General features: G+C 34.7%; 1 protein-coding gene across 1 annotated transcript; it reads left to right on the top strand.

The window, feature by feature from the left end:
• Positions 1-240: 240 nt before the first annotated feature.
• LOC121985678 (T-complex protein 1 subunit alpha-like) lies at positions 241-17037 on the top strand. Its single transcript, XM_042539276.1, has 17 exons — positions 241-399; positions 512-576; positions 6491-6580; positions 6666-6752; positions 6864-6923; positions 7088-7138; positions 7245-7340; positions 8927-8992; positions 9307-9524; positions 11892-11988; positions 12566-12652; positions 13923-14057; positions 14161-14265; positions 15467-15595; positions 15684-15787; positions 16133-16223; positions 16725-17037. Exons 1-17 carry the CDS (start codon positions 327-329, stop codon positions 16809-16811), a joined length of 1641 nt encoding a protein of 546 aa, XP_042395210.1. The 5' UTR covers positions 241-326; the 3' UTR covers positions 16812-17037.
• The last annotated feature ends 1510 nt before the right edge of the window (positions 17038-18547 follow it).

Below are 18547 nucleotides of genomic sequence, written 5' to 3'. Positions count from 1 at the left end.
AAATGTATCTATTGTAAAAATCTATTCTCCTCATCTTTGGTCAAAGGGTAGTATTATAGTAAGAATATTATTATCCAAAAGGAAAGAATTTATCATGATGACAGCGTTTTTATTGTGCATTCCCGGCGCCAAAGCGTTACAATGTTACAATATTACTGGTAAAGACTTGTTTTTGTTACTTATGAAACTATGAGGGTAATTTCGTACTTTAACCAAACCTCAACGGGTTAAACCCTGCCCCGTCCCCTAGCTTTCCGACTTGTAGATCTTTCTTCTGTCGTTGCAGTCCATTCTAGGGTTTCCGCTGCTGCCTCCAGACTTAGGCAATGGCGATCGCTGCTCAGACTCCTGACATATTGGGTGAGCGCCAATCCGGCCAAGACGTTCGCACTCAGAATGGTTCGATCTTCTCCTTCTCAGCTCACCTCAATATTCTCCCAGCATTATCTCTACGAGTGTGTTTCCGATTGTTTGTCTTGATCCGCTTTCTTTCGGTGTGTTGTTGAAACAGTGGTGGCGTGCCAAGCTGTTGCTAACATCGTCAAGTCTTCTCTCGGACCGGTTGGTCTCGATAAGGTGAAACGCGATCTCGGATCCCAAGCTGTTTTTTTTCTCTCCATTTTTTATTGGTTAAGAAAAGTCGGATGTTTGTATTCTCTACATGTGATATTTAAAATCCCTAACTATTTGTATATTATTACTGGAATATTGGGCGCAGTTTCTCAAAGTTCTTGAATATTTTATATGATTACATGCTGCATTTGCTTCAAGCTTGGTTGTAGTCTCAACGCATATCTATGCTGGTCACCTATTGTTGAATTAAGAGTTTTTTTTTTCTGACTTGAATTCCTTGTTGGAAAGTTGTTGACGGGTGACGCATATTTGGATGAAGGCAATGTGATGGGCGTTATGGAAGAAAAATCTATTAAGGTTTTCGTAACAGAATTCTCTTATGATTTTTTATAACCGAATTTTGTTATGGTTTTTCATAATAGAATTTCGTTGCGGTTTTTTTTAATAGAAATCTGTTATGATTTTATCGTGTCTGGGGTTTGGATACTATTTATAGGGATTATTGTAAACCTATTAAATCACAAAAATCATTGAATATGATTCAATTGTATAGAGAGAATTCTAATAAAGGCTTAGTTGTTTTTATGGAGTATGCTGTCGAACCACGACAACTCTTCTTCTTTCTCTTTATCATCTTCCTTGCGTTTGCTCTTTCTTGTGTGTTTTTGTCTCGTTGCTTCGCTCAATCTGTCTCTCTCTCTTCCTCTTCTTCCGCATTAGAGGTTGAGAGGTGTTGCCCCCGCCTCTTTGCGCAGCAATCGGTATCAGAGCAAGGTTTTGACGGATTTTTTCAACATGTCGGGGACGTCTTCTACGAAGTTTGATACGGTAAAGTTTAACAGAACCAGAAACTTCGGATTATGGTAGAGAAGGGTCAAGGACTTGTTGGTGCAACAAGGCATGGTAAAGGCGCTAGGAGAAAGAAAAATCGAAAAGCTTGGAGAGATCGGATTGGGAAGCAGGCGAAGGCAGTGGCAATAATCACGTTTTGTCTTACGGATGATGTGATGTACCATGTCATGAACGAGGAGCCATCAGCGATAGTTTGGCAAAAGTTGGAAAGCCGGTAAACAAGCTGTATTTTAAGCAGAAATTATTTGGGCTGAAGATGATAGAAGGAACCGATCTGAGCCAGCATATCAACGTATTCAACCAGATTATGAGTGATCTGAAGCAGGTTGATGTGAAGATCGAAGATGAAAACAAGGCGCTGATGTTGAATTCTCTACCTTTATCTCTTACGTATGAGAATTTGGTTACTACTTTGATGTGGGGTAAAGAAATTCGTAAATTGGAGGATATCACAAGTGCATTGTTAGATTTTTACCAAAGGAAGAAAACAAGCGATGAAGTTTCTCATAAAGGACTTGTGGTAAATAGCAATCAGAGTGTGGTAGGAGCAAATCTTGACATGGATCTGGTAACGACAACAAGGCTAGTTATAAGTCGAGAAGGAAGAACGTAATCACATGCTATAAGTATGGAGACAAAGGTTATACGAAGAGAGATTGCCAAGAGATAAAGAAATATGTTGCAGAGAACAAAAGTAGTTCGATAAAGTCTGCAAACATAGTTGAAGAAGAAAATTCAGAGAACGGTGATGGAGATATGCTATCAGTTATGTCGAGTTCGGAGCAACTAACAGATGTATGGATTTTAGACTGCTTGTTCATATTACATGATTCTAAACAAGGAGTGGTTTAACACCTATAGGGCAGTAAATTCTGATTCAGTATGGATAGGAAACGATGCATCATGCAAAGTTATCGGCATAGAAAATGTCGGAATCAAGATGTTTGATAGTGTGATTAGAACCCTATGTGATACCAGATATATACCAGAGCTAAGGAAAAATTTGATCTCGCTAGGTATACTAGATGGTAATGTTGTAGTTACAAATCAATAAGTGGAGTGATAAAAGTCAGCAAGGAAGCTTTGATGGTAATGAAAGGATAAAAGTTAACAAGGAACATTTATAAGTTGATAGGGACTACAGTTGTAGGTGGAATCGCTTCGGTCGAGTCTGAATTAGACAGTACTGTCTTGTGACATATGTGGCTAGGACATATGGGTGAACATTAGATGCTAGAACTTAGAGATTTGTTGAAGGGTGTTAAGATCTGCAAGTTTGAATTCTGCAAATTCTGTGTTCTTGGGAACAGAGCAAAGTGCAATATAAGATGACAACTAACAAGACGGAGAGGATTTTGGACTATGTACATGCAGATCTTTGGGATCAGCCAGTGTGGCATCACGTGGATGACACTTGTATGTTGTGAGTTTTAATAATGATTACTCATGAAAGGTTGTATACTTAATGCATCACAAGTCGGAAACTTTTGCGAAGTTTAAACTGTGAAAAACTGAAGTGGAGAACCAGACCGGAAGGAAGATCAAATGCCTTAGGTTAGACAATGAGACTGAGTATACAGATTCAAAGTTTCAAGAATTTTGTAAGTGACATGGGATAATGAGACATTTCTCGTTTTGTAGGACACCTCAGCAGAACGGGGTGACAGAAAGGTTGAATAGAATAATCATTGAGAAGGCAAGATGTCTCAGGTTGAATGCATGACTAGCAAAGAATTTCTGGGCAGAAGCAGTTAACATGACATGTTTTCTTATTAATACATCACCAAGAGTAACACTAGAAGGCAAAATTTCAGAGAAAGTATAGACAGAGAATCAAGTAGATTACTCTCATCTTTGAGTTTTTGGATGTCCAGCCTATATGCACATATCTAGTGAGGAAAAGATTAAAGCTGGATGCGAAGTCAAAATAGTGCATTTTTTTGGGATATCAAAAAAGAGTTAAAGGTTTCAAGTTTTGAGATTCTAAGACAAATAAGGTAGTGATCAACAGAGATGTGGTGTTTGATGAGAAGACTATGCTACAGTGTACTCAGGAAGAAGGAAAGGAAACACCACATAGGAACATGGAGAAAGATGTTGTGCAGGTGGAGCTAGAGACTCATGACTCCGACGATTCTAGCTCAGAGCACACGGAGCATCACACTGTAGCTGGTAGCAGAATGAGACAAGTCGTAAAGCCACCCACCAGATATGAATTCGAAGAAATGGTATCTTAGGCGCTTATCACTTGTAACATAAACAAGTGGACGGGTGCTATAGCGGAGGAGATGAAGTCATTGCATAAGAACCAAACGTGAGATTTAGTGGAACTTCTTGAAGGAAAGAAAGCTATAGGGTGCAAGTGAATATTCGAAAAGAAAAAAGTAATGTAGATGGAGAATAAGTGAAGTTCAAGGCTCGGTTGGTAACAAAAGGGTATTTATAGAGAAAGGGAATTGACTATGAAGAAATTTTCTCTCCAGTAGTAAGACATACATTAATTAGAGCGGTGTTGACTTTGGTGGCACATCATGTTTGCAGTTAGAGCAAATAGATGTGTAGACGACATTTCTTCATGAAAATTTAGAGGAGCAGATTTTATATCACAGCCTGACGGATTTAGTCAGTCCGAACAAAAGTGGTTGATTTGCAAGTTGAAGAAATCGCTCTATGGATTGAAACAATCTCTTAGGCAATGGTACAAAGATTTTGATTCATACATGATTCAAAACTGATATAGGAGATGTGAGTATGATTGTTGCATATATGTGAAGAGCCTTGAAGATGAATCACTGGTCTTTTTACTACTATACGTAGATGACATGTTCATTGTTGCAAAGAAGATGAAAGTGGTCGACAAATTGAAGAGGCTACCGAGTAAGAAATTTGACATGAAAGATTTGAGAGAGATCAAGAAGGGATGGAGATTCACAGAGATCCACATGGAGATTATGATTGTCTCAACGTAGCTATGTGGAGAAGGTACTGGTTAGGTTCAACATAAAGAATGCAAAGTCGGTAAGCATACTTCTGACGTATCACTTCAAGTTATGCGTCTAAAGACGAATGCGAGATCCAAGAGATATCAAAGATTTCTTATGCCAGTTGGTTGTCTGATGTATGCCATGGTTTGCACGAGACCAGATTTGACGCAAATAGTTAGTATGATGAACAAGTTTGACTTAAATCCTGGTCGATCACATTGAGATACAATGAAGTAGATTTTCAGATATTTGAGAAATATAACTAATTATGGTATCATGTTCAATGGACAACCGGAAGATCCTTCAGTTGCTGGGTATGTAGATGCAGACTATGTAGGAGATTTAGATGACATAAGGTCTACTACAGGATATGTGTTCACTTTGGCAGGAGGACCTATCTATTGGAAATCTATGATATAATCTATTGTTGCATTGTCTAATACAGAGTCAGAGTATATAGCAGTAGCTGAAACAGCGAAGGGAGCTTTATGGCTTATAGGGTTGGTTAGAGAACTAGGTATTTTAGCAAGGTGGAGTCAAGTTGTTATGCGATAGTCAGAGTGCTATCTATTTGACGAAGAATCAGGTGTATCATGAGAGAACCAAGCACATTGATGTAAGGTTTCACAAGATCAAAGAGTTGATTGCTTCTGAAAAATTCAACTTGAGAATGTTCATACTCCAGATAATGCTGCAGACATGTTGACAAAGCTAGTGACCACATAGAAGTTCAAGCATTGCTTGAACTTGATCCATATCTCTAGATGTTAGAGGAAGGAAGCCGAGACCCAAAGATATAGGTGGAGTTTTGTTCAGATACTCGTGTTTTTCGAAGGGATGAATATTTGCCAAGGTGGAGATTGTTAACGGATGACTCATATTTGGATGAAGGCCAATACGATAGGCGCTATGGAAGAAAAAAAATTTGTTAAGGTTTTTTAACAGAATTTTGTTATGGTTTTTCATAATAGAATTTTGTTGCGGTTCATAACAAAAATCTGTTATGATTTTATTGGATCTGGGGTTTAGACACTAATTATAGGGATCTTTGTAAACCTATTGAATCACAAGAATCATTGAATATGATTCAATTATGTAGAGATGTGGAGTAGGCACGCTGTCGAATCACGGTAACTTTTTTTCTTTCTCTTATTCTTCTTCTTCTTCCTCGTGTTTGCTCTTTTTTGTGTGTCTGTCTCGTTTCTCTGCGCAATCTCTTTCTCTCTCTTCCTCTTCCGTGTTAGAGGTTGAGAGGTGTTGCCTCCTCTTTGTACAACAATTATTGTACCCAAAAGGATATTCACATATCTCCACAATGACATGATATTATCTACTTTGGGTCTACTATTGGGTCTAAGTCAATGGAGATATTATACATCCTTTTAAACCCATGATTTTTTCCAAATCTTTTCAATGTGGGACTTTGATTGAATCTCAACAATCCTTTCCTCAAACGAAGGACCACCATTATTCTCATGGTTCGGACCCCTGGTCACTCTTGACTTGCTTCGGGCATCCCTGTGAGCATCTGGTCACCTGACCTCTTCCGGGCCTCCCCGCAAGCATTCACATTTGATCACTCTTGATCTGTTTCAGGCCTTTATGTAAGCATCCGGGCACCCTGACCTACTTCGGGCTTCCCCGTGAACACTCAGTCACCTTGACTTACTCCGGGTCTTCCCGCGAGTATTCGGTCACCCTGACCTACTCCGGGACCTCCTCGCAAGCATCCAGTCAACCTGGCATGCTTTAGCCTACCCTCAACTTCGTTCAAGGCTACTCCATATGACATCTTATTTAGATCATAGCTCTGATACCATTTGTTGTGCCTAAAAGGATATTCACATATCTCCACAATGACATGATGTTGTCCACTTTGAGCGTAAGCCCTTATGACTTTGCTCTTGGGTTATACTCAAAAGGTCTCATGCTAATGGAGATATCATACATCCTTTTAAACTTATGATCTTTTCTAAATCTATCCAATATGGAGCTTTGATTGAATCCTAACAAAAGTACATAGTTAGTGATTTTTGAAATTTGATTTCTTACGAGACTTGCATTTAATGGTGAACTCCTAGATGCTGGTTGATGACATTGGCGATGTCACAATTACTAATGATGGCGCAACTATTCTGAAGATGTTAGAAGTTGAGCATCCTGCTGCCAAGGTCAACACCTGGTCCTTCTTGTGATTTACATATTTCAGTTGCAGTGGTTTAAATTTTGGTAATTAACACTATATGATGATTATAGGTACTTGTTGAGCTTGCTGAACTTCAAGATCGAGAGGTTGGAGATGGGACGACATCAGTGGTTATCCTGGCTGCTGAGTTACTCAAGGTGGCCTAGAGATTGTGCTTATTGTGTTCTTTGTGCAGTTCATATTGTTACGTGAGTCATTGATGGTTTGCTATCTGTTGTTAGTAATTTTTTTGTATTCCTTGATTACAGAGAGCAAATGATCTTGTGAGAGATAAGATTCATCCAACATCTATAATCAGTGGCTACAGGGTACTGAATAACTATACATAGTAAATATTTTTGTTTTCTTCTTTTCGGTAGTAGCCCAGATATATCAGAACCATTTAGTGTAAGCATTTCTGTTTTGTTATATATTGAACTATATTGTGGTTTATGAAATATATAGATTTACGTCTCTCAATATTTCTTGACAGCTTGCGATGAGGGAAGCTTGCAAATATGTTGAAGAAAAACTTTCTGTAAAAGTATGAACTTGTTTAATTAGTTTGTTGATATTATAAACTGTCAAAGTACTAGTATAATTTTCAATTTCCTTTGCCCACTGAGTGAGGTTTTTATGTCCATATCCAGGTTGAAAAACTTGGCAAAGAATCTCTTACAAACTGTGCAAAGACAAGCATGTCCTCAAAATTAATTGCAATTGACAGTGATTTTTTTGCCAATTTGGTAAGATCAGCATAATTACATATTGTCTTTCTGTTTTAACTTGTACATTTATATTCTTTTTGTACTACCTTTGACCTGATTGTTCATGTATATCAATTACCTTATGTGCTTGGCGTTTCCACCAAAAAAATAAGCTTTTGATTCCAAACAATATCCTAAGTACTATATCTGGTAATTTTCTAGGGTCTTAGATTGCTGATACTTTTACAACTCTTGGTCCATCAAGCAGAGACATATATATTGGCATACAAGAAGCATCCATATAATCATCATGGAATTAGTGTAAAATTTATATGTTTTACGAGCCAAAATACAAATCATCAATAGCTGGTATTGCTGCAAGACCATTGTATTATGTAGAGATTAAATCCACTGCAAGGTTAGAACAAGAGAACACATTAGATAGTAGCCACCATACTGACATCACTGGAGATAATCAACTACAAATAATGAGTTATGACTTATGGCGTGATATGTTGTTTCTTTTTCTATTTGAGTCAGTCACTTACAAGCTCCTAGGCTAATATAGTCTTCTACCATATGCCATTACTTCTATGTTTAGCAATGCCATAGTATATAACTATTTATTATGAGAATGCGTGCTTGACTTTTCATCTGTTTGTGACCTTGGCTTGCTTGAAATTATTTGTAGTTTGAGAACACTTTTTTTTTCCCCCAAAACCAAAGGACTTAGTAAAATTCATACAGATTACTTGGAAAATAGTTTGAGCAGTAAAACAAAATTGAAGGGTTAGTTTTGGTAAACAAACAAGAACCTTTGCAGTTAAGATTTTAGATATATTGGATCTATTAATTAATTGAAAAAGGTGATTATTGAAGATATTCTTAAATACGATAAGGATCAGATTGTTCAAGTGGAAAGGAACTGATTTAGGCGATCCTCATGTGGTTCTTAAGTTAAAGGGTAAATTTTAGAAGAGTGATGTATGATAAGCAAAACTGTTGAAGATAAAAAATAAAGTGGGATGAATGGGTAAATTGGGAAAAATATGGTCACAGATTTATGATAACAGAGATGAAAACAATAAGTTAGGAAGTTGTGTGGGGTTATTGTATTAGCCTATTAGGTATTATCTAGGTGCAATTAGATGTAGCATAAATAGATACTAAAATAAGAGAAGGATGGAAGTGGTACAACCATATCCAAAGTAGATAAGTAGATTCTAAGTTAATAAGCTAAATCAACTGGAGCTGAAGTTCCGAAGGTAGAGGGCAACAAAAAAATTTATTTAACATAGTTAAACTGAGTTGGAAAATGTGGATACTAGTAGCTACCTAGTCTTTAAAGATGCATGGCTATTCCCAAATAGTTATGATTCATGGCTTCTTGTTATTCATAGTTCATACTTTTGCATGACATGGACAGTATATGAAATCTTGCTGATATGTATGTGACTTTGCAAAATTCTGCTATTTACCTAGTTGTTCTATTAATACATTATCAGCTGTTTATGCCTGCCGAATTAGGAATGACCTATTATCTCTTTAGATATGGACATGAAGGTTAATTTTTATCTTGCAATACCCTTTGTATACTGTATTATGTTTCTTCGTTGGTTTTCTAGGTTGTCGATGCAGTTCAAGCAGTTAAGACTACAAATGCAAGAGGAGAAGTTAAATACCCAATAAAGGTTAGAATCTAATTAAGTTCCATCCTTCTTTGCTGCAGAACCATCCAAACTTACTTTGTAATGATAAACTGCTCTTGAGGGCTTCTGATACGTTGGGAGTGTGTTGGATGATTTTTCTCATTCATTTGCATTGTGTAATGCAGTTATTTTATTCATATTGTGTTTTAGTTTGGAAAAAATCTTAGTTTGATAAGATTGAATTTCAGAAAGTGATTTTTTTATATCTTGTTATGTGTTAGCCCTTTTATTTCACTTCAGTTTTCCAGTTTATTGCAGTTTACTAAAAAATAAAAGTTCCTTCATTTGTTTTGCAGAGCATAAACATTCTGAAAGCCCATGGAAAAAGTGCCAAAGATAGCTACTTGCTAAATGGATATGCTTTAAATACAGGCCGTGCTGCTCAAGGAATGCCAACTAGGGTTTCTCCTGCAAAAATTGCATGTCTTGATTTTAATCTACAGAAGACAAAAATGCAGATGGGTATTCAAGTCTTGGTCACTGATCCAAGAGAACTTGAAAAAATTCGTGAAAGGTGATTTACATATGGATTTTGATTCTGTGCATACTTGTGTTTAATAAGGTCAACTTGTAAATTTCATTTGAATGTTATCATCTTCACCAGGATCACATCTAACTTAAATTATGATGACTTTATATATGTGCTTAATTTTCCTGAATGCAATGGTTTCATTTTGCTTAATCAACATTGTCAATTGTCAAGTGCATGCTTTCAAGCCAGTTGGTATCGGCCAGCATGTCTAAATCTGGTTGGCGATTTACATTGATACTGTGTTGACAATGGTAAATGTGGGTGGGTTGCTGGTGCTGATATGGTTTTAGTGTAACCAACCAAGATAGGAAGGTCATTCATTGATTATGTCTGTCAATCACTAAGAGGTGATTAAAGGGCAGTTCAATGTACCAAACTTTCTCCAATGTGGGTTCTGATGAGAGTTTAGACCACATTAGGTCCAGTGTACGTAACCTTACACTACATTGCAAGAGACTATTTTTGTGACTCGAATCTGTGACGATAACGTCACACCACAACAACTTTACCGTGATCACAAGATCACTAAGAGGTGATTAGATACTAAAATTTAGTGTTATCAACCAAGATAGGAAGATCATTCATAGATTTTGCCAATCACCAGGAGGCGATTAAATACTAAAAAGAGGAGGGAAAGAGGAAAAGCATCATTGAGTGTAAAGTTTGTGATGGAAAGATTTCTTCCCATGACTCATTTTTTATTTCTTATGCTGGTCAGGGAGAGAGTGAGAGGAAAGATCAGATGCACTAATTAGAGCACCGACAATAGCAAAGAGGAGTGACACTAAAGTTACAGAAGCTGTGACGTATCCATATCTAACTCCTTGTGGATAATCAAGATATATTTCTAGAGAATCATACAAATTAAGTTTAATACTGGATGCCCGCATTATTTGAGGCTAGAAAATTATAGGATTTATCTTTGTAGGATGCTATAAGAACCAATGCATAGATCAGATGTGCAAAAACTGGTTTGATGTTAGAATGTATACTAACTTGGCAAGATGCTAGACTTACTTTCGTGACTTGTAGCTCTAAAATTTTGACTTATAATTACTATTAGACTTATAGTTGGAGGCAAACAAGCTACTTGGAAGGGGACTATAGGACCAAGATTTGTTTGAGTTGATCTTGGAAAGTTGTCGAAGCATGGCAAAGTGTCAGCATGATATGCTATCAAAATTGTACGGTTTTGACCAGATACTAAAATTTTGGTATAGGATGGGATACAATCACATACAATTTGGTAATCCTGTTGGTAGATACCCTAAGCATAATCAGTTGTTTCAGTTGCATAGATAGTAGATACGATCAAATGGGTTTGATTCTCTTCCACTAATGTCCAACACATTGCCCAATGATACAGCTGATTTTCACTTTAGTTTTACTACAATCACTTCATGTACTACATTCACATCAAGTTTAGTTTGTGGTACCTTTACTTTCCTTCAATAAGTACTTTATATTGTGAAAGTTGCTTTGCTATCTGCCACTTTGCATTCAGCCTAAACTGTACCAGAATTTGTGAGTGACATCTGCCAAATGATACATCAGATTTTCCCTTTAGTTTTATACAATTAGTTCAGTGCTACATTCACATCAGGTTTAATTTTTGTCACCTTTAATTTCCCTTAACTGAGTGTTTAATTAACAATGTGAAAATGCATTGCCAAATATAAATGCCATGGGAGTAGGAACACTAGTACTAAGGAGATCTTGTCATTTGTATTTTTGCCTGTGCCCAAATCATTTTTTGATTCTTATGTTCTTCTAGTATGTTTCCACTGTACCTATATTCTTGTATGAGATTGTCTTGTTCTGTCGTAATCATTCTTGTTTAGTTCTGTTGCAGTATACTTCGAAATTGCTTTCATTTTTACGATATGTTCTCATGCCAAATGTTTTCATAGTTTTATTCTGTGTTTGTGTGCTAAGTTTGCCAAGTTACACGTTGTAGCCTTTTAGTTAGTATGTGACATGAACCCTTCTAGAGTGAGAAGTGCCAGCAGTTGTGAACATTGAAGTTCTAAATTATTCTAATTAATTTGATCCATTTTTATTTGATTTTGTAGCAGGCAGTCCCTTTCATTATTCTTCTACTCTTTTTTCCTCTTATAGTCTTCTTTGTGCTTTGCTTTTTCTACCATATGTTTTGAACCATATATATGCTTTATCTATACTCATTATCTTGAAAGTGTTCTAACAAACTATATGAGGTAAAAATAACATTTATGCAGCTCAGTCTTTTCTTGTTGGTTCCGGTTGTTGGAATCTTACATGTACACTACTTTGCATCTCTATGAAACTAATTATGATATAGGCACTAATGGCATCTTATAAACTGACCAGGGAAGCCGATATAACAAAAGAGAGAATTCAGAAGCTTCTAAAAGCTGGTGCAAATGTTGTACTAACAACCAAAGGAATTGATGATATGTCGCTGAAGGCATGTTTTTCTTGTACTTGTGAAATAAGTACATTCTTCTAAGTATATTCTTATACTTACATGAGTTCTGCAAGCTGATTCCATGTGTGTTCCATTCACTTAATACTGGAAGATAAATGTTATGCTTGAGTCACAATTTTAGGAAAGGCTCTTGTCTATGTTGACAATATATACTAGCTTCTGAAATAAGAATTCGGCAATTTATTTATGTATACTAGCTTCTGAAATAAGAAGCTATAATCTTAGTTATGTATACACATAATATAGCAATTTATTCTTGCTGATTTTTTCCCCACCTTATTTAGGCTGGCCTTTTTTTCTCTAGGAAAACTGTTTTGTTCTGCTGACTGAAAGATCCGTATGTTGTTGATTCTTTTTTTTTTATTTGATCTGCTATCAAATGTTACTTATCTCCTATAATATGTCTGCTAACATCTCTGGATTCTGTTGTGTTTGTGACATTCTCCTCATATGTACACGTTATGCTGTCAGTTCTGAATCTTTTGAAGGATTTATCTCAAGTTATGATTCCTATTTTCCTTTATTGATTGACCACTTGAATTGAATTCCTTTGCAGTATTTTGTTGAAGCTGGAGCTATTTCTGTTAGACGTGTTCGCAAAGAGGATCTACGGCATGTTGCAAAAGCAACTGGGGCAACTGTGGTAAGACCTTACTTGTTCTAATTGTTTTGTCATTGGTCTCCATTGGAATATTGCATTTATTATGTTCTTCTTGATGTAGCTTTCACATTTATATGTATTTTTTCTGATTCACAAACAAAGTTTATCCAATTGTTCCGAGCATTGCACTCTTCAGTCTTCAATAAAACTAGATTCTCACTTTTTCTAAGATTGTAATTGTCTTACCTATGACTGTTTGGATTCTAGATTCTGAGATCTAAAGCAATTTTGATTGTTTATTCTTATTCATTTCCTTTAATGAATAATGTTGACAGGCATATTCATTCCTATGTTAAAAAGAAAGTAAGTTGATTTAAATTTTCATCAGATAATGCACACAGAAGCTATGTATAATGTGAAAACACTCGTACCCGTTTGAAAATTTTGCTTGATGTTGAATTTTGTCTAGAAATGCTGAGTGCTACAGACAAATTAAAGCTTCACTATTCATTTCCCGAGCTTCATGAAATACTTTCATTTTCCCATTTGAGCAACAGTTTTTTAATTTTTTCCTTGAAAATAAAAACTATTTTCTTTTTATTGAGTGTCTGTAGTATATATTTTATATCAAAAAAGCATAACTAATGTTTTGTATATGTTGTTTTTTTTAAAAGTAAATAATAAACTCATGCATAAAATGCTCGAACACTTTATTTTATTTTAAAATAAATTTCTATTAGATTTTAATATTTGTTTAATGGACAATTTTTTCATAAAATGCGTGCAATCTTTTGTATCTAAAATTTTGTTTTTTTATTGTAATTATTTAATTGAATTATACACATTATCCATTGGTATGTGCCTAGTTACTTGTTAAGGGGTTTGTGTCCACACGTTTTTTTTATTTATCTATGTTTTTGCTCATTAGAGTACTACTAGACAACAATCGATATGGAATGTGAGAATTCAATGTTGAGACAACGGCAAACCTACAATAGGTGAGACTGAAAACACTGCAAAACACTGTGCTGGTTAAAAATTCTACTATTAAAAATATCCCAATGGACTCTTGAATCTAATTGTGTCAGGTTTCAACCTTGTAGATATTTCTGATCCAACTTTGTTATAACTTTATGCTGATTGCTGAATATATTTCTTGAACCTATGCAAGCAAAACACTGCATTTTTCAGTTTAAATTCTTCTGTAGTTCATAGTCACTGTGCTATTTTAAATTTCCAATTACTTGGATTTGTATGCAATTCTGGTTTTTGTGTGTTGATCTTTATATTGGATGTTTCTTGGCTGTTGCAGGTTACTACCTTTGCTGACATGGAAGGAGAAGAAACATTTGATGCGACATTTCTTGGCCATGCTGATGAGGTTGTAGAGGAGCGCATCGCTGATGATGATGTAATTTTGATTAAGGGCACAAAGAACTCCAGTGCCGTAAGTGGTTTCTTCTTGCTTATGTTTCTTGTGAATTTCCAGCATCCTGGAATTTTATTATTAGACTATTGTTGTACATTAACCAAGGAAGCATCTGCACCAGGTCTCCTTGATTCTTAGAGGTGCTAATGACCATATGCTTGACGAGATGGATAGGGCTTTGCATGATGCATTGTGCATTGTTAAGAGGACCCTTGAGTCAAATACGGTAAACCCTATCATCAGAATCTTGGAGATAACTACTGCATCTCTGTTGCCTGTCTGTCTAAATTCAATCAATTGTCTAGTTTTGATCGTAACCTATTATTTGAAAATGAATGAGAAAGGAAAGAAAATCACTTGAACTTTATATTGGCCTTATTATGTAATCTCTTTTTGTCTAGTTACTTTGGTCACTTTAGAATTTGGCATTCTTTTTCATCCATAGCGAGAGAGTTGGATAGATTTATGGCTGCTGCTTCAAATTTATAAATTAATGTGCATGTGCCTGTCAAAAGATGGTGCTTATAATACTTCGTTGCATTTATCTTCATTCAGCTCATATAGATAAATCAGAGGTTTCAGTCTGGATCAGCTAAGCCCCACATACTTATAAAGCCTTCTACATTAATTACCCTATTTATCAAGGTTTAAAATAAAATATCTTTTCGTGTTGGATTTTGATCTCTGTCAGGAAAGGTTCGATCTTGGCACCATGTTGTACGACACTTGTAGTGGTTCTACACACTTCTACATGTGCTGAGATCAACTAAAGCTATAATCCTACAATCTACCTTCTTCTACTTTGTTTACCTTCAAATCTAAGCCTGTAGCAATTACAAAGTTAATTAAATTAAAATTTTAAAGGAACAAAGTACACAAATGTAACAAGCATATCATATTGACCAGTGATTATTACTTACTATTTCGAAAATAAATGTCATGCGCACAACAAGAGCATTAGTCTCTGAAGCATCACAGTGATATCATATCGGTAAAATTTTCAAGACTCAGATTGTATGTTTCTAGCATATTTAGTATGAGAATTTGTCTCTACATGTTCCTACATATAGCTTGGCTAACTACTAGGAGTTGGACTTAATTACACAACTGAAACTAAAAAAAGCATAGGTGCAATCTATGAATCATATTTCTCTGACTTTGATGTCACTTCTCTTTACTGCTTTTTATACTATATTTTTTTTATAATATTTTATTTCCTCCCATAACTGATAAATGAAATTGAAGGATGGGAGGAGAAACTTCCTGTCTCGATTGGTTCTAGATAATATCAGCAGAGACATGCTTTGTCTCAGTTGGTATCATTGAAACTGTGTTGGCATGAGTGGTACCTCTATCAAGCTATATATTCTCTCCACTGCCTTTTTCCCCCCATTTTTGGGCCTCACAAGCTGAGTCATCTGACATAGGTTGTGGCCGGCGGTGGTGCTGTTGAGTCTGCGCTGTCTGTTTACTTGGAATACCTTGCCACAACTTTGGGATCTAGAGAACAGCTGGCAATTGCAGAGTTTGCAGAATCGCTTCTAATTATACCAAAGGTTCAATGTCCTTTATATAATTGCATATATTATAATATATAACACATATTTATGTAGCGTGTATGCTAACCTTGGATTTGTGCAACAGGTGCTTGCTGTGAATGCTGCAAAAGATGCAACCGAGCTAGTTGCTAAACTTCGAGCTTATCACCACACTGCCCAAACCAAAGCAGATAAACAACACTTATCAAGGTATCAGTGTATTTCTGGTGGTTATTTACACACGCGAAGATACCCCTTCAATGAAACATTTGCCACTTGCTATTTTTGTTTAAAAACATATATGAAATTGCACCGAAATCTAACGCCTTTTGTACTAATTGGTGGCAATGTGTAGATTGTTTTTGCTCTTGTTTGTAGCAATTTCACTAGGTACTCTCTGAGGTCATTTGATCCTTACATAGCTAACTGTCACTTATTCACAAAAATGCAATGACTAATCATAATTATTCACTTATGTTTTTTTTGCTAATCTAATTTGTTTAAAAAATTGTTTACAGCTTATAGTTTTCTTGTGTCTTCTTTGTTAAAATACAGCATGGGACTGGACCTATCGAAAGGGACAATAAGAAACAATCTCGAAGCTGGAGTTATTGAGCCAGCTATGAGCAAAGTGAAGATCATACAGGTATGAACATATCTAATATAGTAATGCTTCTATTATTGGGAAATGCAACTGCAATAGATTCAACATATTTCTTTTTAAAACAAATTTAATTTGTAGTCAAACTGTTTATTTATTTATTTATTTTTTTTTGTCTTTCAACAAGAATCTTTAGCAAAAATTTAATCTTTTGCCTTTGGTCAACCATAGTGATCTTTACGTTAAGCTATATTGGTTGCATTACTAGACCATTTAGAAGTTCTTAATCATGGCACTTTAAAATTTCTTTTCATGGTTACACTCCCTTTGTTTTTTTATTTGTATAATTAACAGTTTATGGAATCTTTGGAATGAGTTTGACATATATGTATTAGAAAACGTACCCATATCATGTGGGTCTTTCAGTAAAGAAGATCAATTTAACTAAATAAGGAACCAACACAACTAACACAAATAGGTTTCTGTTTTCATAAATTGAAGGATTAAATAGAAGCTTATTATGATCTTTGGTTGCTTTTACTGCAGTTCGCAACTGAGGCAGCTATAACAATTCTACGTATCGATGATATGATTAAGCTTGTCAAAGATGAACGGGAGAACGCAGAAGATTAGATGATTGTGATGATTTCGGTGGAAACAAGTTGTCGGGTTGTCTTAATTATATTTTTGGTTTTGCAGAGTGCTTTCATTTCCTATTACTTAAAGACGACTAGTGAAATTTGGTTTCTTTGAAGCTTCTAGTAGAACTGGAAGGAATATCAAGTTTCAGTTCTCCAAGTGAAATTTTGTTGTTACGCTTTATATTGGTTATTTCTCGTACATAGATTTTTCACACTAATATACTATTCGATTCATGCATTTTTATTGTTAACAATCACCACACTAACATACGTTTATATGTCGTGTAATATTAATAAACATTAAAATTAAGAACAACAATAGTAAGTGTTTGTAGTTGGCATTTTGTCATTCTAGGAATTATGAGATCAAGAGATAAAAAATTATATCCATACTTAATATAATTTTAAGGTATACGTTACCTCACCTATTTGAAAGTGTATAAGTTATTATTATTGGATGTACTTAATATAAAATTTATATTTAAAAAATTATTAATTTATAGTGCACGGGCGACCTTTGAGAATTGCGGTAGTAAGTTATTGTAATATACTATTCTTTATTAAAAAATTAATTTAATTTTTTATATAAAATATTAAATCGATAAGAATAAGTATTTAACTATAAGATTGAATAAGATATACTTTATAATACCATCGTTTCAAAGTATTTATAAAACTTAAGTTTATGGTATTATTAATTCTAAGATATTGGACCTATGCAGTATTATAACGTAATATTGTCAGACCCATGTAATAGTATAATGTAAGGGCGACGTTCGAAAATCTTAACAATAAGTTACTATAATAGACTCTCCCTTAGGGGTGGTAATTCAGAATAGATTCGAGTTTGGCAAGTTCTGATTAATGGGTTGGAATATCAAAATTTGAACCTGATTTGATTAATATTTCGGGTCAAATTATTGATCCAAACCTGACCTGTTTATTTGTATTTGACTCAAACTCGACCTAAAATGACTCACAATCTGAATCCAACTTGAATCCGATTCAATTATAAATGACCTATTTAGAAAAACATATTAATCCGATTCGAAAAAACTTATTTATAAAAATATGTTTATTTTAACTCGAACTCAATCAGAATCTGATCCAAACTCGATCCAAAAATATTTATAAACGGGTTTGTGGGTTGTAATCGAATCATTTCAGGTTGATCCGAACTTGACCCGTTTATTAATCATGTCAATCAAGTAACCAGAACCCAACCCAAACCCAATAAGGCCTTACTCTAACTTTATTTTTTCGTGTTTGGTTCGGGTCGTGTTTTCGTGTCGGATCAGAAATTATCACACCCCTACTCTTCCTTATAAAAAATTAATTTAATTTTTTTATATTAGATATTAAATTGATAATAACATATACTTAGCTAAAAAAATCGAGAAAGGTATATTTTCTAATGTCGCCGACTTAAAATATTTATAAAACATTTTTTGCTCATAGTGTAGCTAATTCTAAAATACGAGACTAAAGATAATCATAATAATACATATTTTTTTTATATAAAAAATAACTAGAAAAAATTATTAATAAATATTACCATTATTCTGAATATGAAAAGAAAAAGAATATAAACATAATTTTATTTTAAGTTTTATCTTATAATTTTATTTTAAGCTTTATCAAAATTAATTATTTTTTTAAAATCAATATTTTTAATTAATTAGTAAAATTATCATTAAGAAAAATTCACTATTTTTATTTCAAAAAAAG

The sequence above is a fragment of the Zingiber officinale genome, chromosome 5B (genome assembly GCF_018446385.1).
Source record: "Zingiber officinale cultivar Zhangliang chromosome 5B, Zo_v1.1, whole genome shotgun sequence".
NCBI lineage: Eukaryota > Viridiplantae > Streptophyta > Magnoliopsida > Zingiberales > Zingiberaceae > Zingiber > Zingiber officinale.
Note: the sequence above shows the minus strand (reverse complement) of the source record. Positions and strands in the feature narration are given on the sequence as shown.